This window comes from Dipodomys spectabilis, unplaced genomic scaffold (assembly GCF_019054845.1).
Source record: "Dipodomys spectabilis isolate Male_0828 unplaced genomic scaffold, ASM1905484v1 ptg000564l, whole genome shotgun sequence".
Classification (NCBI taxonomy): domain Eukaryota; kingdom Metazoa; phylum Chordata; class Mammalia; order Rodentia; family Heteromyidae; genus Dipodomys; species Dipodomys spectabilis.
The window spans coordinates 464,042-486,305 of NW_024871241.1; the positions used below are offsets into that span (position 1 = coordinate 464,042).

Below are 22,264 nucleotides of genomic sequence, written 5' to 3' on the forward strand. Positions count from 1 at the left end.
CGAAGGGCCTCACATGTTTGGTGAGCGTAGCCTCAAACCACAATCTTCCCAATCTCTGACTCCCTAGTTCCTGGGTTTACAGGTGTGAGCTACAGAGCTGGGTCCTAAAAGGCCTAGGCTTGAGAGAAAGCAGACATTTAATTATCAACTTTTGTCAAGATTTGGTGAGTGTGCACAGTGATGTGGGTCCCTGGGGACTGGGCAGATCTGATACCTTCACTATTATACCTGGGGCATCATGAATTTTTCTTACTATAGACAGACCCAGAAGAGATTTATGATGGTATCCACTTGACTGCAGGGAAGTATAAAGACAAGACAGAAAAGAAGAAGCAACATTGTTTGGGTGTGAATGTGCCAGTGTGGGAGCTTGAATTGAGGGCCTCGCACTCTGACTCGGCTTTCTCACTCAAGTCTGGCACTCCACCACTTGAATCACACCTCCACTTCTGGCTTTTCTTTCCTGACTAGGCTGGCTCTGAACTACAACCCCCAGATCTCAGCCTCCTGAGCAGCTTGAATTACAAGCGTGAGCTGCCAGTACCTGGCTACACTTCCATCTTGTTGCTGCTTAATTGGCAATAAGAATCCTAATGGACTTTTCTTCCTAGGCTGGCTTCAAACAGAATCATTTTTCAGCCTCCTGAGTAGCAAGTAGTTACGATTACAGGCACGAGCCACCAGTGCCCAGCTGAGAAAGCAACAATTATTGAATTATTGAATGCAGAAGATGTTTCTGGTCTTTGCCAGAAACATCTGGTCTTTGCAGGCACGTACCTGGGATGAGAATGGTGACGGCCGCCTGGACTGCTCTGCGGATGATATTGTCCATTGCAAACATCCAGTGGGGCCTAATCAAGTGGTTCCTCAAAATTTTATTCACCTAAAAATCACAAAAACTCAGATGATTCTATTGTTATACTTTTAAGAAACATGAGTTCTTAATACTAACTTGTTTAAAATCAATCTCTCTGAGATTCAGTTTTAGCCATGCTGCCCTGGATTTCTGCCTCATGTATTTCTTCTAAATGAGACACACACTAGGCTGACCCTAAGCCATGCTGGGATCTAATGGATGGGCACAACAATGAAATCAACCTCATTGGGCCTCGTAAGGGTTTTTTTTTTCTCTTTTTTGGCTCGAGTCTGGAATCTACCACTTGAGCCACAGCCACAGGGACCCTTAATTGAGAATTGAGCATCTATTACATGACAGACATGAGGGCTTAGGACTTAAAGATGAACCAGCCATGCCGGGAGGAACTCACATCCGGGCAGACAACTGGCCCATTCACCAAGAAGAGGTCCCTGTACCTACATACTCAGTGTTTAGAAAGAGTTGCTGAAATTCAGAGTTCAGGGGTAAACATGAGAAGAAACGGGTGTGCCAGATATATGGTGGGTGAATTCTAGCATGTACTTTAAGGCCTGATTGAGCACTTACAGCATCCTGGAATCCAAACAGGACCAAGTGAATCTGACTGATGGACGAGCTGTCAAAATCCAAGTCCACCTTTAGCTTTGATATTGTGGATGCCATCACCCTGGGCTCCGGGGAGCGGATAAAGTCCCTCAGGATCCCAATTATTTGCTTGATGTGGCCAATTGAGAGATACAACTCTTCCGCACTCTGACCGAAAACAGACACAATAAACATGAGTCATTTGCATTGAGTGAATGGGGGGGGTGATAGAAAATTTAAAATGCATTGTGGGAAACTGGGATGCCCATTTGCTAATGGAATTGTGGGATTCCTCCAGGGAGGAAAGGTCTCCGTTCCTGGAATTCCCTCTATGTTCTTCCTTATTGGGGATCTTCTGGTCTGTTGTTCCTAGTGGGCACACACCCTCAGCATTAAACTCCCCTTATGAATGGTTTGACCTCTCATTAGCCCTCATCAATGACATTGTCAGAAGCCATAAAAGGGCAGTGACCTCTCCTAAAATAATGTTCCCCATCCAGAATAAGAGGGACCAATTTGCCACTACTGTGTCCCAGTTAAAACTCAAAATGTTTTCCTTCATAACTATTTTCTTTGAATTGGGCTTTTTCCCAGCTTCTGAGAGCAATCTCAGCCTGATCTTAACCAGAGGTTAACTCACCCCTAGGACTCAAAATAGATAAGGGGAAGCCAGAGGTAGAAGGCCTTTTGGCTTCCTGGGCTTTTCTGCTGCTATTTGGCCTGTATTCCACCAGGGGACAGCACCACCCCACCCATGCCTGAAAACTCCTCTACAAATTCATGTGTCAATGGAGTTGTGTTTATTTTTTTTCCTTTGTATTTTCTTTTGTTGGGGAAGGAAGGATGTGGGGAAATACTAGTGGTGAATATTGCAACTGTGCAAATGTTTCAGGGTGGGTACATGGAACCTTGTGGTCCCTGAAGACCTAATGGGAACCTGGATATGGGTAGAGGGGTGGCAGGTGGTAGAAGCATTAGCACTTTCTCTCAGGCCAGTACCTGGGCCACACACTCCTGCAAGTTGAAAGCCACCTGGTCCTGCTCCTGCAAGAGGATTTTGTAAAGGATGGACCTGCGCTCACTGTCCTTACGCAGCAGGAAGAGACCTGGGTCCCTGTCTTCAGGGCACGAAGCTGAATTCCGCTCTTCCAAGGCTGAGTTCTCATCTGGAACGCTGTGGACAACATAGGTGACAACCCCTTCATGCATGTCTGTCCCATGTTATGCTGTGGGGGAGGGGCAGGGAGGAATACACAGCAGTCCCCAGGCTCTAGAGGAGGATACTGCCAGAAGGGGCTGCTGTACCAAAAAACCATATTTGAGGAGGGCAAGAGAAGGGAGGAGGAGGAGGGAGACCTGAGGGAAAGAGAGGTTAAAAAAGGGCGGGAGGGGGGGAGGAAGGAGAATAAGCAGGGAGGGGCAGGAGAGGAGGGGAGGGGAAGGGAGAAAGAAGAGGGAGATGTGGGAGCAGAGAGGGCCAGAAAGGAGAATGGACAGCTAGGAACAAACTCCTTGCTTGCCCCTGGCCAACGGCAGCCTTGCAGAAAGCAAGCTGAGGCCTTTTGTAGTCATCAGGATGGTGTCACTAAGGAACGCTGTCCCTCCCCTCGTAGGCCCACTGCAGAAGGACTCAAGGGACATGATACCTGAGAAGGTGGCTGAGCTGGGGTCTGGACACTTGGACCTTCTCAAAGAATATATCGGGCTGAGCATCAGAGTCAGGGGAGATGGAGCCATGTTCGCTGCTGCTGCTGCCCACCGGCTCCCCTGGCGAGGGCAAGGCTAGGACACTGGTGGTGCCCCTGACATCCTCTGCGGGAAGAGAGCCAGACAGGAAGTGGGGAGGCTCAGAGAGGAACGGAACACCCACTTCAGGGCTTGCTAAGCCTGTGCTGCTCTACAAGAAGGCATAGACCCCAAGTGGAATCCTGGTGAAAATGTTGACCTGGAAAGGGCTCCGTGAGCCATATCAATATAAGGAGTCTAGGGCTGAGCTCCAAGGAGCAAGCTGCAGAGCCAGGCCATGTGGTTTCTGACCTCACGCACACTAGGTAAGAAGAGGACAAATGGCTTCCTTTTCAGAGGCTACTCATGGCATTGTCCACCCGGATGTCACAGCTCCACAAGATGTCACTGGGACTCGGTTGGTTCACAAGACAATCACCACAGGAAACCCTCCCCAACACGGCCCTTTAATCAAGGTCAAGGTCAGCCCAGGATGGCAGGCCAAGCCCCCAACACAAAGCCCCAGGCTCTGCAGGTGGGAAAGATACAACTCCAGGCAGAAGACTTCTTGCCACCACTCGTCTCACAGTCCTCAAGGTCTTTATCACGGTGGCAGGGGTCATAGTCACCTGTCAGGCTCTCTGGGCCACTGTCAGACGGTGGGGGGACATTTATTCGTCTCTACAAACCTGCAACGCCACCCCTGCTACTCTTCACAAATGGGCCTGACCCTGGATGTTCAGCAATCTGGGGAGCGAGGCCTCCTTCTGAACAGAGAAGCTCCAGGGTGTCCCCCACCCTCCAAAATCAAATAGGTAGGTCTCACCTGATGGCTTGAAAGCAATTCGACTCTTCTTGCCTTTGTTCACCTGCCTTAAGAAATTCTGTCTGAGGAGGTCATCGGCGGTGACCCGTTTGTGAGGATCCGGCTCAAAACAGCATAAGATGAAGGCTTTGGCCTCGGCTGACAGGGCTTCTGGAATCTCAGGGTGAATCTTAAACATCCCCACCTACATTGGATGGAGAGGTGATGTATCAGTGGGCTTCACGTGAAGTCGGGTGCACACATCCATAACAGAAAGCTCCCATACTTATCATCCCATGAGGAGCTGGAGCACAGCAGCCCCGATGATGCCCTCTATACATCCCCCTGCAAGGTGCTACCCGCGCGCCTCACATCCCTTGGCCGAGTCTAATTCCTCATCCAAATGCCTTGTCTGTGACTTGGCTTTGATCAAGAGATTGTGGCAGTATTGTACTCATTTCCCCTGTTCATTCTTCTACCCCTCTCCTATTGAAATCCGTCCCCCCTTTGCAAGTACCTATTTCCTAGTATTCATTTTGTTAGGCTGTGGCTTAGTCTTTCTAAAAAAAAAATTATACTATTTGTGTTCTCCATAGATTCTATTATACTTTAGTTAATTCATTTATAACCACTTAGGTGCCACCCAGTGTGTTTACTTCTAGATTTATTGGCACCAGCAAGAATGCATTGTATATGCCACGGAACTGAGAAAAATAAGGGAAGGGGTGAGTGGGAAGGGGAGTGAAGATGTTAAAAGGATGACACAGATCAAGATGCACTGTATACATAAATTGCTTGGTTAAATGGAAACAAATCCTGAAAAGTAAGAAAAGTGGGGGAAGGAGTAGGTGTGGAGGGAGGGCGAGAATGTTGAAAGCGATGACATCGATCAAGAGGCACTGTATTCATAAACTGCTCAGCTGAATGGCAATTGCTTTGTACAACTATCTAAAGAAAATAAAAATACATTTAAAAAGAGAGATTGTAGCAGGAGCTATATTGTGAGGCTCTCAAGAGCCTAAGCTTTAAGAGGCCTTTCCAGCCACTGCTGAGATCTGCTTGGAGCCCTGAGATCACCACACAGTTCAAGGAAACTGGGACAGATGACTGTGGAGAGAGCAGCCCCTCCCCTGCTGCCCGCTGCAGTCATGAGGAGAGGTCTGTGTCAGACAATCCTGCCCCAGCCAAGCCACCATCTGGATGCACCCAGATGAGTGAGCCCAGGCAAGACTGCCAAAGGCCTACTCAGAACTGAGGACTGATAGTCATTGTTTTACACCTTTAGGACATTACAGTGCTTTGTCATGTGCAGAGAGAAATGAGAGGGATTTAGGCTTGGGATAGGAGAGACTTGCACTGAAGACCTACTGTCTATTTCCTGACACAAAGTCCCCAAGAGACCCCCACATATTCCTCCTGATCAACTATGCATCCACAGCCCAGCCCGCCTGCCTTTCTCTCTAAGCCACGCACCAGCGATCAGACAAATGTGATCCATCACTCACAGCAACCTCTGGGCTCCTCTCAACAAGGAACAGTGGCCCATCACCTTCCCATTAGGACTTGCTAGAACGGCTGCTTCAATTCCCTCCTCTGGCCAGTTAATTACTGTCCTGCTCTCTCCATCCTTGTGACCCACTGGGGAGCAAGAGTGGGTTCCCAGATGTCATGTCTCATGGTGACATGGGAATGCTTCCATGACAAAATCTGCATAATCCCTTCCTGTGCAATTGTTCCCACCAGAGGTGACTCACCAATCTTTTTTCATCTTAAAGCTCATGGCCCTTCCTGTGCCCTTTCCAAGACCACTAGATAATCCAGGGGTGGAAGCTATTCTGTCTTCTAGACCCCTGCTCATTGCCAGTTCCCATAGCAGGGGCTAGCTTGGCTTCCCTTTCCCCACTACATGAGATCTGGGGGCTGCAGAGATTTCTAACTCCTATTTCCCAAATGTCCACTGGCTGGGCATGTCCCATTCCCAGGACACTGTCCACAGTAGAATGCATAGCTTGAGAATTATGTGTTCTGACAACACCAAATGCTGGATGGAATCCAGTCACCAAGATTTGAAATTCAGCCCCCCCCCAACTGAGTGGAGGGGTAAGATGTTAACAGTACCCAGCAGTATTAGGGTACACAGAGACAAAAGTAGAAAGAGGTGGCTTCCTCTCTGGCTCTCAGAAATAATACAGCAGATGTGGTCAGCACTCTGCAAGTGTATCACTTCTTTTTTTATTTCCTTCAGTACTGGAGGATGCACTCAGGGCCTCGTGATTGCTTGGCTTACTTGTTCAGCTGGTGGTCCATTACTTGAGCCATGCCACCAGCCTTCCTTTCTGCTAGTTATTTTGGAAATAGTCTAAGCAAACTTCTGCCTGGGTTGGCCTTGAATCATGATCCTCCAGAGCTCAGTATCTGTGATTGTAGGCACAAGCCATTGACACCTGGCAAGTATACAACTTTGAAAGGTGCTTTGCTGTTACTCCAAAGCTCAACTGCAAAGCTCCTTTATCAATCAACTAGTCCTGTTGTAACAAAGTACCATAGAAATGAACAACAGGAATGGATTTTCTCACAGTTCTAGAGGCTGCAAATCAGAGGTCAAAGCGTTGCTGAGGCCAGATTCTGTCTGACATGTGTAGCGAATCCTTCCACACCCCTTCTATGCTTCTGCTTGTTGTAAGGCCATTTCTGGTGTTCCTTGGCTCTCACTCCAACCCCCAACTTTCATTTTGCATTGTTCCTGGATGCATTCATGTAGTCATCTCCCTGTGTCTATCTGTCTCTTTTTCCAAGTTTAAGTGACTTTTGAGACAAAAGTCTAAGTTCACCCTAAACTTTCTATCTTCCTGCTTCAGCCTTCTAAACAGCTGAGATCTCTGTCTCTTGCCATGCAACATTAGGGCCCATTCCACTGGCCTAATTTTAATTCCATTATCCCTGTAAATACCATATTTCCACATGATGCCTTACTAGGGGTTCAGGGTTCCACATATCATTTTGAGTGGCACAAACCCATAAAAGTCCCCTTTAGGTAAAAACAAATTTCAGGCACTGCCCAAGAGAGTACTAAATTTTTCTGAAGGATTCTAGGATCCCAGAAATAGCACAGAGGTCATTTTTAATATTAACTCTTGTTAATATTAGAAAAAAACTGAAAATCATATGCCATCCCCAGAAACATTTATGCATTGTCAGAGAATTCACACGGCTACCTTGCTAAGGCAAAATAGGAGACAGAAGAGGAGCATTAGAGTCAGCCATGCCCTGTGGCTGAATTAAAGTCACAGCCTTATTTATCTGGGTTTTCAGAGTTTCACAGGAAACCAAGAAATCACAGAGAAGACAGCCATAACTCCCAGGTGGGTGCTATGTTTTTGCCAGTACCAGCTGCTATTTACTCTAAGGCCTGGGATGAAAACTACACGCATGATCTTCAATGGTCCCAACTGGATCGATCATGGGTAGTCATTGATGGGCTGAGGGAGTCTGTTGCTGACCTCTAGCCCTTGTATTTGGATTCTGTTAGGATTTTAGAGATCAGAAGACTTTGCTTTACTTGAGATCTTGGCCTTGGGTTACCTGGGCAGTTGACTTGAGGGTAGAGCCCACTGAATATACTACACTCACCTTGTCAGCAAAATCCTGCATTTATCTTTGGGGCTCTTTGTGCCCCAACATCAAAACCACCTAAATGACCAAATACATCTTACTTTGAACATTGCAGCATGTGGATCACCAAGCTCATAGAATGGGGGCCTACTGGTGGCCATTTCAATGATGGTGCAGCCTAGAGACCAGATATCAGCTGGGGCACCATAACCCCGAGGTCCTTGATCGATAATCTCTGGTGCCATGTACTGCAGAGTACCTATATGGAAAACAAATGAACAAAGATTAGTGATGCTATTACTACTTAAAATCTAAGTAGGCCATTAAGTACTTGAGTGTGTGGACTTAACTGTCTCATTAATGTTGGGCAAAACCTTGTCTTATGCATGAATAATGTGGTCGCATCACTTTCCTTTGTGTGTGCCAGGCTTGAACCCAGAGCCTGGGCACTGTCTCTGAGCTTTTGTGCATAAGGCTGGCATGCTACCAGTTGAGCCACAGCTCCATTTCTGGCTATTTTTTTGGGGGGGGGGGGAGTTCATCAGGAATAAGAGGCTCTCAGAATTGTCTGCCCAGGCTGGCTTTGAACCATGATCCTGAGATCTCAGCCTCCTGAGTAGCTAAGATTACAGGCACAAAACACTGGCGCACAGTTTTGTATCAATGCTTGACCAAAGACAAGCACATTAAGAGAGGGTTCTTTGATCCTTCAAAGGATGAATGAACCCATTTCAATTCAATAAGCATGTTTTAGTATGTGCTAAATATAGGACAACTGGAATATGGCCCTGGTCACAAGGATTTAGTGGAGGTCACAGAAACGATGGTGGCCAACAATGATGGTTAGGTTTGCTAAGAGCTATGACAGGAACACACAGAGGGCTGAAAGGACAGATGGAAAAGTACTCGATTCTTCCTGGTCTGAGCCAGGAAAAAAATGTATGGCTATGTCAATTTTGGTCTCTGAGAGGGTACACACTAAGACAAGACTGGATGTACAAGGGATATACTTGGAAGAAGACTCTATGAAAGATAAAGGAGAAGGGGGCGTGGAGAATGTTAGGGTGTGACGTAGATGTAACCTCTGGGAAAGGGGAGGGAAATAACTGGGTACGAAGCAGCTCAAATGGCACTGTTCTGAGAATCCCTGGCCAAAATTTGCCTCCTGGAGGAAATGGTTTCACACTGGTTCTAGTACTCTTGTAGGTACATGGGTTGGGAGCAACCTGGGGAAAGTAAGAGCTTGCCATGAATATGAGTCAAAGGAGCAGTGGCTGGTACTGTCAGTGAAGTCGCTTTTTGCTGTGAAAGTTAAAGGTGTGGAAAAAGAGATGGAAGGACATCTAGGTGGAGGGAGGAGCCTGAGCAAAGCATACCAGTATGAAGCATAGACAGAGTCCAGTGAGTGATCATTTTTACCTGGGTCAGGGTACAGGAAGAATTAACTAGGGTGTCAAGGGTACAGCCCAAAGGGCATGCTGTGTGCTCTGAAGGCTCTGGCTTTGCACTTTGTCCTGTGGGTCACGAACCACCAGAGGCTGCCACCTGGAAGGTGGTAACCAGTATGGCATCAGGAGAGATTATTAAAGGGAAAGACTTGAAGGGGAGGGTGTAAGAGAGGGCAATCTCTGGATCTAGGAGCAAAATCTTTCATATTCCTCGAAATGAGGCATGAGAAATGGAGAAAAGGAGAAAAATGAAGATGATGGACGCAGATGTTTTGGGCTGGGAAAGTGGCTGAGAGTAAGACAGTAAACTCAAAGATGACCTTAGCCAAAGCATGAATCCAACACTGCTATCCAGGGAAATCAAAGGGTCTGTTTCAATAGCATACAACGAAAGCTTTCCTGAGTTCTTTTTTTGGGTCTTGTTGTTGTTGTTTTGAACTCAGGGCTTTGTGCTCTTTCTCCCTTAGCCTTTCCACTCAAGGCTAGTGCTCTATCACTTGAGTCACAGCTGCACTTCCAGCTTTTTGCTGGTTAATTAGAAATAAGAGTTTTATGGATTTGTCTGCCAGGCTGGCTTCAAACCTTGATCTTCAGATCTCAGCCTCCTGAGTAGCTAGGATTACAGGCGTGAACCACCCAAGCCCAGCTTGGTTTCCTGAGTTTTCACCAAAGAAAACAAAAAGTTCTTCAGGTTTTTTTTCATTGAAGATAATTTCCTTTGTCTTATCTTTAGGTAGTTGTACAAAGTACTTGTGATTTAAGAAAGCAGGTTATGAATACAATATATTTTGATCAATGTCACTCCTTTCAACATTCTCACCCAATCCTCCCCTACCCACCCCTTCTCTCACTCTTCTTAAGTTTGTAGGATATACACTAGATTCATGGCTGCATATTCCCCCTCTTCTCCTCTTCATTCCTTCTCTCAAAGAGCATTTTGCATTTCTATGATCATTTTAAAGACCTCAGGACAGCTGTGACCAATAGAATGCTCTGTTGTAATGGAAATGTGGAGTCCAATATAGTCCAAAAGAGTCCACTAAATCAACCACAGAGCTATTGAAGTGTGGCTACTGAAATCAAAGAAGGGAAATTTAAATTATTTTAATGTGTAATTGTATTTAATGCCAACCGATTCAAGGTTAAACATTAATTGGCTTGTATTAGTAAACACAACAGATCAGTGGGACACAAATGATGGCTTTGGTTTCAGAGCTGAAAGCCTGATGGGGAAGTGTTTCAGTTGGTCACAAAATTGGGCAAGGTAGATGTGCATGCACTTGCAATTGATGCAGTGTGAGGAAATCCCAGAGCCCCAGGAAGGGAACTTCTGGTGACACAATATCTCCTACAGGTTGTTGCTGCTGTGAATAACAGAGGGAGTGGCATTGGCAAGGGAATGTGCTTTCATAATTAATTGAGTTCCATAATTATTTCCATAATTAATTAATTAATTGAGCTGTTTATTTAAGCTATCATCTCCCAGCACTATTCTGTGATGCTGGGTTTGGAACTTCTGCTTCACCTGCAACTGTTTGGCTCTCTAACTAGGGGGCACTAGAGAGATCCTTGAGGACAGGGAGGAACTTGCTGTTCCTATGCGCCAGTTATTCTCAGGACCCTCATCTGGCTCCAATCTTAAGGGGTGATTTCGTGTGTGTGTGTGTGTGTGTGTGTGTGTGTGTGTGTGTGTGTGTGTGTGTGTGTGTGTGTGTGTGTGTGTGTGTGTGTGTGTGTGTGTGTGTGTGTGTGTGTGTGTGTGTGTGTGTGTGTGTGTGTGTGTGTGTGTGTGTGTGTGTGTGTGTGTGTGTGTGTGTGTGTGTGTGTGTGTGTGTGTGTGTGTGTGTGAGAGAGAGAGAGAGAGAGAGAGAGAGAGAGTGTCTTGGGATTGAACTCAGGACCTGGGCGCTGTCCCTGAGCTTTTCTGTTCAAGGCTACCACTCTACCACTTGAGCCACAGCTCCACTTGTTGCTTAATTGGAGATAAGAGTGTCACAGAGGGGCTGGGAAGGTGGCTCAGTGGTAGAGCACTTGCCTTGCATGCATGAGGCCCTGGGTTCGATTCCCCAGCACCACATAAGCAAAAAGAAAAAAAGCCGGAAGTGGCACTGTGGCTCAAGTGGTAGAGCGCTAGCCTTGAGCTGAAGAGCTGAGGACAGCGCCCAGGCCCAGAGTTCAGGCCCCACGACCAGACCCAAAAAAATAAAAATAAAAAAAAAGAGTGTCACAGACTTTCCTGCCTGAGCTGACTTTGAACTGTGATCCTCAGATCTCAGCCTCTTGAATAGCTAAGACTGTACACTCCCAGAGCCAGTTTCACCTTTCCTTTCAGAGAGATTCTTGCTCTAGTTTGGTGATAACACCTCCTCAACATTCTAATTCTGCTTCCTGATACCTCAATATCTCCTTTCTGTATTTTCAGGTTCAGTATTCAGAAAAAGTGTTCTTTCTGCCAAACTCTGTAAAAATAATGAGGGGGGGGGGGGGACAGTGATTTTCTGCTTTCCTGCCTAGACTCAAATCAATATGATTACAAAAAGTTCTTAAAAGAACAAAAGAATAGGAAGTGGCGCTGTGGCTCAAGTGGTAGAGCGCTCACCTTGAGTTGAAGAGCTCATGGACAGCACTCAGGCCCAGCGTTCAAGCCCCATGACCAACAAAAAAAAAAAGAAAGAAAGAAAGAAAAGAAAAGAAAAAAGAACAAAAGAATAAATTTGCATCATCCAGCAGTAGAAAATAAAACTAGGCCAAACAGCAATGGCTAATAGATCTTGATCATTTGTCTCATAGTTGGTGCCTATTTAGTCTTCTTAATGATAAATTTGGAGGTTTTCTTTCTGTGGGGTCATAGCAAGTATTGCTTTAAAAACAAGGACATAGAGATGACACCCATGTTAGTTACAACTGTATAACAAATTGTTATCAAATTTATCAGCTTAAAAGGAAGTAGAGGGCTTGGCTAGCATGTGCTGGATAAAAAAGTTATTATAATCTCACACAGTGTCTAAGAGTGAGAATCCATAAGTAGCCAGTTTTCCTGCAAGGTCCAGGGCTGCCTCACCTGAAAGCTAGACTGGGGCTCTTTCATGAGCTTCCAAGCTCACTTATTTGGGTTGGGATCAGCAGTAGGCTTTAGTTTCTTGTCACATGGAAACTTCCACAGCGATGTCCAAGACATAGCTTCCCTTAGCTAAAATGATCTGGGAGAGAAAAAGGGATGCTCTCTGCTTTGCTTTTTATGACCAAGTTTCTAGGCAACATACCATCACTTCCACTTATTACAGTCACTAGAAAGTCACCAAGTCTAGTCCACATTCAAAGGTGGGGATTATACAATGGAAAAATTACCAGCAGGTAGGGACTATCCTGGAGACTGACCCCCCCAACCCCTTACCTGACTTTTGGTTAGCACTTAATGGCTTATACAATATCTCCATGTATTGTCCATCTGACTTTCACAGCTGTATGATACTGAGTAGAGGAATCCACCGGAAACAGATTTTAAGAAACCAGAGGAATCACTGGACTACACACCATAACAGGACCCATCAATGTCATAGATCAAGAATGTGTTGAAGAAAAGTGTGCCTCAATAAGATTAGTTGAAATAGGAGTCTCCAGCAGGGTGCTGGTGGCTCATGCCTGTAATCTTAGCTACTCAGGAGGCTGAGATCTAAGGATCATGGTTCAAAGCCAGCCCAGGAAGGAAAATCCATGAGACCCTTATCTCCAATTAACCACCAGAAAACCGGAAGTGGTGCTGTGGCTCAAGTGGTAGAGCACTTGCCTTGAGCTGAAGAGCCGAGGGATAGTGCCCAGGCCCAGAGTTCAAGTCCCATGACTGACAAAAAGAAAGTTTCCAAAGCTTCTTCACATGTAATTGTAGGTAAAGAACAATGATGGAAGCCTAGGCATACCATTTAATTCACTATTGCATTCACAGGCTAACCATCCACTCAGTATACAGTCGAGAGAGAGAGAGAGAGAGAGAGAGAGAGAGAGAGAGAACACAACCCAAGTAATTCAAATAATCAAAGAACCATCCCAGGCAGCATGCATCTAGCAAGAGTTGTTAACAAGAAAGACCAGCTAGGTGCAGAGCACATAAAACCAGCTTACAAGAGTGCTAGTCAAATGCTGGGGGCTGGTGGCTCACCTCTAGCTATCAGGAGGCTAAGATCTGAGAATTATGGTTCAAAGCCAGCATGGGAAGGAAAATCTGTGAGACTCTTATCTCCAATAAACCACCTGAAAACCAGAAGTGGAGCTGAGTGGCTCAAAGTGGTAGAGGGATAGGCTTAAGCAAAAGAACTCAGGGGCAGTGCCCAGGCCCTGAGTTCAAGCCCCATGACCAGTAACAATGGAAAAAACAACCAACAAAGAATACTCGTCAAGAGACAACTTGTCAGACTCCTGTCCTCACCTTCCAGCAGTTGGTGAGTAGGAAAAGAGATGAGGGAAGGGAAACTAGACCTTCTCAGGGATCATGGCATACTAACCCCTTGAAATGCCATTATGACTCTCTTTGTCATTTAGGGGCAGCTGGGAGAGGCCTATTGTTCTGGGTAGGATGTACAGAGGCAGTAGGAGACAAATATATTGGCTGTTATGATGACATTTTTTGAGTCTCACAGATTCAACTAGTTAGTGGCACGTGGAAACCCAATTCTTTCAAAGATTCCCTCTGGCTTCAATAACCTGTGATATATAAGTGCCCATTCATATTTATTATATTTATATGATTAGCAAATGCTTCAATTTTAGGATCCAGGTAACAAAGCATTTTGTATTAACCTATTTAATCCTTAAAAACCCTATGCTGTAGGAACTATGAGTATTTCTACTTCACTTATGAAAAAAATAGAGACACATAGAGGATAACTTATATGGCAAGCAACTGGTTAAGTCAGGCTTTGAACCACTCCTTGAAGGATGTTTATAATCATAATTCAGACAAGAGTTCCTGTTCTAAGTTCTAATATCAGCGGTCTATATGAGATAGATGAAACATATGACCACACAAAGGTAAGCTTTTGTGTGTGTGCTGGTCCTGGGGCTTGAACTCAAAGCCAATGTGCTGTCCCTTAGATTTTTTTTTCACTCAAGGCTGGTGTTCTACCACTTGTGCCACAACTCTACTTCTAGCTTTTTGGTAGTTTATTAAAGCTAAGAGTTTCACAGACTTTCCTGCCTGGGCTGGCAGTGATCTTTTTGTTTGTTTGTTTGTTTTGGGTCCGGTCATGGGGCCTGAACTCTGGGCCTGGGCGCTGTCCCTCAGCTCTTCAGCTCAAGGCTAGCGCTCTACCACTTGACCCACAGCGCCACTTCCGGCTTTTTTTCTTTTTGCTTATGTGGTGCTGAGGAATCGAACCCAGGGCCTCATGCATGCAAGGCAAGCACTCTACCACTGAGCTACCTTCCCAGACCCGATGGCAGTGATCTTAAGATCTCAGCCTCCTAAGTAGTTACCATTACAAGGCTTAAACCACCAGTGCCTGGCTCATACAAAGATTCTTATGTGAATAATCACATGTATACTATCCATATTAGGTTACTCAGCTAAAGAGAAACAAGGCCTGATACATACCATAGTATGGATGAGCCTTGAAAACATCACAGTAAGGGTTCATTTCCCTAACATCAACTTATCTGACCTTTTCTGCTTGACTCAGACATATACTAGATATTGCAAATAAGGGAAACCATGAGATACGTATTCAAATGTTTTTTTCTTTCATGGGATTGTTTCTAACACATTTATAAGATTATTTCTTTGTTGCTTTATATGTCCCTCCCCCATGGTATAACCCCTGCTTTCACTGTATTTGATGTCGGTATAATTTGAGGAGGGGAAGGGGAAAAACAAATAATTGAAATAGGCATACAGGTGGACCCACTGCAACAATGAGATGTACAAGTCGCTATGTTGAAAACGAACTTTACAACTTTGGTGCAGGGGAGGGGGGAGGATTGGGGGACAGGGGGAGGATGGAAAGGGATAGGAAAGGGGAAACAAAGGAGGAGGCTACAATGCTTGATAACAAATGTACTCATTATCTTGCCCATGTAATTGTAACCCCTCTGTACAGTATTTTCACGATAAAAAGAAAAAAGAAAAAAAAAGAAAACATCACACTAAGGAAAAGAAACTAGATGCAAAAAATACCCAAACCACAAAAGAATCCCCAAACACCACCCATGCCATATTGTAGCATTCACGTGTGTGTAATACTCAAAGCACACACAAATCTACCCACTTAGAAAGTTGATTAATAGTTGACTGAGGCGGGGTGGGAATAGGAATTGACTGTAATGGTAGCATGGGGATTTTCGGGGGTGTCAGAAATGTTCAAAAACTGCGTTGTACCAATGGCTGCATGATACAGTGAATTCATTAGAAACTACTGAGTTGTAGGTTACTTTTATGACATGCAAGTTACACCTCAAGAAAGTTGTTAAAACTGCCACAAAAAGAACAAGAGGGCTGGAATGTGGCTCAGTGGGAGATCATCTGTTAGCATGCTTAAGGCCCTGGGTTTATCCCTAGCACAGCAAACAAACAAGTAAAAATTACACACACAAAAAAACCACCTTGTTCTAGTCAGTTTAGCATGCCTATGGCAAAAGTCCTTCATAGGCACACTGGAGAAGAAGGATCTAGGCCAAGCAGTTGCCTGAAGCACTTGGCTGTCCTTTCAAAATACACATGGTCTCAGAAAATGTATGGAGCAAAGTTCCATGAGATCCACCTGACCCAGAGTTCTGTACCAACCAGCTCAGACTTCTCTCCAGAACTGCTCTGTTTTGAAAAGAGTAATTATATGCAGGGGAATTTCTTAATCAAAATGAGACACCCCTTCTTTATTATCCCCCAAACACCCTTGCATTACTTTACAAGCCAATTACATTACTCTTCAAGCCAATTACTTGGGAAACATGATATGTGATAATGAATTATACATGTGTTTTCTTTGTGATTTTTTTTCCTCCTCTGGGATGCTAATTATGAGATAAATTGTTGGGGGTTTTATGTTTTTGAAATAACTCCTTGTCATCTCAAGGCCCCTTTTTCTATGTATTGCCAAGCTAATTGGTGGCTTCCAAAGAGGAGAATGGATATAAGTCATTTTCAATTAGGGCTGTAAAATGCTGAGAGAAAAAAGGACCAGTGCTCCATATAATTCCATATATACATATACAGATGTGTATATGTATTTGTCTACCAGAAATGATAAAATGAAGATCCAGCACACTCTTTCTGTGGGACAGTGTAATGAATTCCTGGGATCTTCCTATTTTGAGACACATGAACCTCCTTTTGTCCTATAACTAAAAAGGCAGTTTTGGTGAATTAAAATTCTCTTGTGATGGGGAGTGAGTACCCAATGGTTGACACACAAGAACTCTCTTGGTGAAGCAAAGTTCTTCAAACCTGAGACATTATTCACCAAAAAATAAGACTCAAACTGCAATCCTAGTTACTCAAGAGGCTGAGATATGAAGATCATGGTTTGAAGCCAGCCTGGGCAGGAAACTCCATGAGATTCTTATCTCCGATTAACTACCAGAAAACTGTAAGTGGAGCTATGAATTAAAGTGGTAGAGTGCTATCCTTGAGCAGAAAAGCTCAGGGACAAGCCCCACCACTGACAATCAATCAATCAATCAATAAGACCCAAGCTCTCTATACCCTTGGTCATTTTAAGGAATAGAGAAAAGCCTTTTCTATAGCTTATTACAGAGCTACTCGTTTATGAGCTATTACATAAGCTTATCAAGCAAGACCTTGGGAATCTTTATGTTTCTCCTTAAGAGACCATAAACTTTTGTCTATTAAAAAGTCAGTACTTCTTTCCAAGGATTAAAATTTTGGCTGCAGTTGCTTTTTATCTTTTCTTCCTTCCTTCCTTTCTTTTCTCTCTCTTTCTCTCCTTTATCTCCTTCCTTCCTTCCTTAACTCCCCAACTCCCTCCCCCTCTTCATTTATCTTTTTCGTTCTCCTTCCTTCTTTCCTTCCTTCCTTTTTTCCTTCCTTCCTTCTTTCCTTCCTTCCTTCCCTCTTTCCTTCCCCTCTCTCTCTCTTTCCTCTCTCTCTCCTTCTCTCTCTCTCTCTCCCTCTCCCCCCCTCTTTCTTTTTGGTGCTGGTCCTGGGGCTTTAACTCAGGACCTAGGCACTGTCCCTGAGCTTTTTTTTTACTCAAGTCTAGTGCTCTATCACTTGATCCACAACTCCATTGCCAGCTTTTTGGTGAATTTCCAATTTTGAAAAGATTTCTTGCACAGGTTGGCTTTAAACCACAATCCTCAGATCTCAGCTTCTGTGTAGCTAGGATGAGAGGCATGAACCACTGGCACCTGGCTGTATTTGCTTTTAAGTAACTTTTGAATGACTGCAGCTTAGGGCAGGAAGTTTAACCTTAACAGGGCTGTTGCACATCCTGCTTCTGCTCTGCTTACCCATAAAGGTCTCTGTGTATGTGTTCACTCCTGCAAGGCGTTTAGAGGTCCCAAAATCAGAGATCTTCACCACTCCACTATAGGTGTTTACCAGAACATTATCACCCTGAGGAGAAAGAACAGTATCCAGTACTTAAAAGACAGATTTAAGCAAACTAACCCCATGCAGTTTGGAACCTTGAAAACCTGTCTCAAGGAAGTTGGGGCTTAGCCATTGAGGATAAGATGTCTTGTTAACCATCTCCCTCTATGAACAAGGTGCTCAGCCCATATTGCATTGACAGCTCTTGTGACTAATGAGAAAAATGTCACCCGTGTAGCTTAGAAATACCAATACCTTTATGTCCCTGTGCACTATCTGGTTTTCATGGAGGTACTTCAGGCCTTCTAGGATCTGTTTGGTATAAAATTTGATAGTGGGCTCCTTCATGGGTCCCCATTTGGATCTTAAGAGAGCAGAAAGGCTTCCTGAAAAGGGACACAGTAAAAAAACAAACAAAGAAAACAGTTCACCAGTATGACAAAGATTCAATTCTAAGAGTTCAGCAAAGTTTAAAGCAAGGTAATTTCTTTGTTTGTGCCTATACTGGGGTTTGAACTCAGGGCCTTGGCACTGTCTCTTAGCCTTTTCACTCAAGGCTGATACTTTACCATTTGAGTCACAGCTCCACATCTGACTTTTTGGTGGTTAATTGGAGGTAAGAGTCACATGGACTTCCCTGTATATACTGGCTTTGAACCATGATCCCCAGACCCCAGCTGCCTGAGTAGCTAGAATACTGGCATAAGCCACTGGTGCCTGATAGGACAATTTTGATGTCCATTTTACTTCTATGAGTCATTTTCAGAATGTGAGAGTAGAAGAGAGCAAATATTCTACTTACCTCCAGGTACCTGTTCCATAAATATCTTAATGTAGCCATTCTCTGAAACAGAGCCCAGGTATTGGACAATATTGCGGTGCTTGAGGTACTTGTGCAGGGCTATTTCTTCATGTAGAGGCTGAGAGTACCTATTGTGGGAAAAAAATAAACCTGGAATCATCCGCTAAATCCTAGAGGCTCTAGAGCCTCAGAGTACCTTACCAGTACCCACCGTCCTATTGGCTATATTTTCCAGAAATTCTTTCTGTTTTGGTTTTCATGAACCTATTCAACTGCCCATCTAAAAACCAGGGGACAAGCTGCTCATCCCTAATTTGAAAATTCAACATGCTTCAAATTCCAAAAGTTTTTGAGTGCCAAACCTGACACCAAAAGTAGAAATTCCACACTTGACTTTGGATGATGGGTTTCAGTCAAAATGCAGGCACGTCAAAGTATTGTATAAAATTATTTTCAGTCTATGTATATAAAATGTATATGAAACAAAAGTGAATTTTTATTAAGACTTGACTCCCATCTCCAATACAATTAAATATATGCAAAACAATTCAAAATCTGGTACACTTGTAGTCCAAGGCATTACAGATAAGAAATATTTAACCTGTAATAATACAAGCCATGTAGAGATGCTGGGGTCCAAAGTACCTTGTGTTTCCAGGCACAGTAGAGAACCTGGTGTGTAGCTAAGGATTAGTGACTGACTTCTATTGCTACTATCTCTAGTGTTAGGGCCTGAACTCACTAACTGATTTTACTTCTCTTAGCAATGCCTCTTCTCCACCTTCCATGAAGTGGGGGTGTTCAAAAAATTTCTGTGCCCCATTGCCCTCTAGTTTTACCCCCTAGACTCAATCTAGAGCTAATGAAATGGCCACCCCCCCAGTATCTGGACCTGTTAATTCATGCTCCATCCCTAAGGATTATTTCCTTTTCAAAAATGACACATTTCACAATACCACTTCCATAAATTCTATACAAAAACCACACATGACACAAAAGATCCTTCTAAATCAGGCCAGATGGCATCCTAATATAACCATTTCTATTATTTAATTGGTATTATCTATGGTCGAAGGAAAGTTCTTAATTTATCCAACATTTTATATTATATTTTTATTATCTTTAAGTATTTGTACAAAAATATTACCAGCCAAAATGTCCATTTATGAGTGCAATGCATCTTACCAGTACCATCCCTTTTATCATTCTCTCCAATCCTGTCCAACCCTACTCTTCTTAATTTACCTAGTTTCATAGGCTATGCATTGAATATAATTCTCCCCCATCTTTATTTATTTTTGCCTCAAGAGCTGTCTACTACTCCATATCCTACATTCAAGCCATGAAAGGGATTTGTTCTTCTCTGAATGTATTTTGTTTTTAACAACTCTGTTCTTTCCTCAGGTAGGCCTCCTTATTTTCCCTGTCAAGTGTATTCCCGTTCAACACTCAAACCAGTTTAAAGATGGCTTATTTTCTCAGACTTGCTGCAACTCACCCAGGAAAATTCTGCACTCCAAAAACCCTTGATGTACCCTTCTATTATGGCACTTGTCACTTTGACTCATAGATACCCAGAACCTTCGTTCCCTGCCACACTGGTAGCATCTTAGAATCTTAACAATATCCTAGTCACCTTTCAGTCCCTAGCACCAGCCAAGAATCTTGGATGGAAGATGTCTAAACGTGGGGAAAATGATATCTAAAGTCCTTCTAGTCCTAAAATCCCAGGAACTGCTACAGGCAATTTTTTAATTGCTAGTGTTATCAAATGAAGGAGGCAGTACAGGTACAAGCCAGAAATTTTCCACATCTAGACAACTGCATCATCTTATCTATCACACGAATAGGAAGCAGATCATGAACTCAAGAGCCTGGCCTCTTAGTCTTGTTCTGCATTCCCCTGAGAGAATTCATTTAATCTTTTTTCAGTTTTGGTTCTCATATTGATAACATAAAGAAAATGGACTAGTTCATGTCTGGTCTTGTCTTATGATTACATAATCACAATATGCTTTTCCACTGCAGATGAATGAATGTATAAATGAATGGCCTTACAGTTGGTAGAAATCATCTGTAACCTATCCCTACCCCCTCAGTAATATCACTTAGAGACATGTGTGCATGTATCCATCAGTACCCAGTGCTGGAGGCAGCTCTATAGCTGTGGTTCCCATTCCTATAGTCCAGGGATGATTATTTTTCATGCTATGGCCATAACTGCATATGTAGTTTCTCTACAGAAAACATTCAACAGTAAACACTGATATACTGTTGTTTAGATTTAGATGGAATATAAGTTTTCCAAGAAGTGAACACTTAATAAAGTTTAAAAATGTTGAAGAAATAAATGAACAGTAATGATGGTTAGAAAAATAGCCCAAAATCCACAGGAAAGGTTGAAGAGCTGCATATTTTAAAAAAGAAAAAGTCTGTATTGGCAAACTATGACCTTTTTTTGTATTCACAATCTTTTATCTTGTTTTCTAAATTCTGAAGCTTTAACTAGATTTAATTTTTGTAATGACAATCCAAGTAAATTATAACCATTTCGGTTGTTATAATGTGACCAGGGTTAGGGTATGGCTCAGTAGGAGAGTACTTACCTAGCATGCTTGAAGCCCTATGTTTGATTCTCAGTACTAAAGAAAAGCAAAGGTGCTCATCACACTTTTAAATATTTGCAAACAACTCAAATAAAATGTAAAACTTCAAACATAATTGATGGGTAGAAATAGTTTTATTTTGTAATATAGTCCTCTGTAATCCACAAATCTCTGTGAAATTGTTCTATTTTCATTAATCTATTTATAAGATACAAAAAACCAAAGTCCCATCATTATAACAGAATTTTTATAATGTTTTGTGACAATGTAAGGCCACCATATAATTCTGTGGGCGTAGTTTAAATATTTAAACACTCTGCATATTCAGTAGTGGACCTGGGATATAAGGTGTTGGATTGCCAAATGCAGAATTTGAAAGAGGACATTCCCACCCAGCGCCAGTGGCTCACACCTGTAATCCTAGATACTCAGGAGGCTGAGATCTGAGAATTGCGGTTCAAAGCCAGCCTGGGCAGGAAAGTCCAAGAGACTCTTATCTCCAATGAACCACCAGAAAACCGAAAGCGGCTCTGTGGCTGAAGTGGTAGAGCACTAGCCTTGAGTTGAAGAGCTGAGGGACAGTGCCCAGGCCCAGAGTTCAAGCCCCACGGCCGATAAAAAAAGAAAGAAAGAAAGACATTCCCAACTCACTTGATGATTTTCTCTGGGATTTCTTTGATGGCTATTCGCACTTGATTGCTCAGATCTCGGCCTGCATACACAATCCCATGAGTGCCTTTCCCCAAGACAATCCTCTCTCCATTTGCATCAAGGTCATACTCATACTATAGAAAGGGGAGAAAAACAAAACGAGACACAACAGGATAAGAAAGTGTGCAACTGGTACTTGAAAAACCCTTGAAAGCAGTAGTACTAGGACAGTAGTACTAGGAAGTGCCTTCAAAGGTGAGAGCTGGCATTATGTACTGATCTGAATGAATTTCTTAATTTGGGTGCTGCCTGAAGATGGCTAGTCTGGAATTGATGTCTGAACTATACTCACCAGGACAGAAATTGTTATCTTAGCTACCAGGGCAAGATAGTTGTTAGTGAGAAAGGTCAGCACATCCAGGAATTGACTACAGTAGTTGAGGTTTGTCTTCCTTGAAGGCTGAAAAGTCCTCAAGAGGACGTTATGTGTCATTGTCCAGGCAGAGTCTCTGCATTACAACCTGGGAGGGCTTGCTACATGAGGGCCTGCTATGGTGTGTTGCAGTTCATTATGGAGGATGGGGCTAAAGGCTGTGAGGTTGTGGTCTCTGGGA

At 43.6% G+C, this 22,264-nt stretch overlaps 1 protein-coding gene across 1 annotated transcript in view; it reads right to left on the bottom strand.

Moving 5' to 3' along the window:
- Map3k15 (mitogen-activated protein kinase kinase kinase 15) overlaps positions 1–22,264 on the bottom strand; it is a 109,991-nt gene that overhangs the window by 7,048 nt on the left and 80,679 nt on the right. Inside the window, exons 15-24 of the mRNA XM_042670498.1 lie at positions 21,651–21,784; positions 18,394–18,521; positions 17,847–17,977; positions 17,510–17,615; positions 7,706–7,863; positions 4,014–4,197; positions 3,109–3,274; positions 2,462–2,636; positions 1,445–1,630; positions 778–883 (exon numbers count right to left, since the gene is read on the bottom strand). Of these exons, the coding sequence (XP_042526432.1) occupies positions 778–883; positions 1,445–1,630; positions 2,462–2,636; positions 3,109–3,274; positions 4,014–4,197; positions 7,706–7,863; positions 17,510–17,615; positions 17,847–17,977; positions 18,394–18,521; positions 21,651–21,784 (1,474 nt within the window). The remainder of the gene's footprint in view (positions 1–777; positions 884–1,444; positions 1,631–2,461; positions 2,637–3,108; positions 3,275–4,013; positions 4,198–7,705; positions 7,864–17,509; positions 17,616–17,846; positions 17,978–18,393; positions 18,522–21,650; positions 21,785–22,264) is intronic.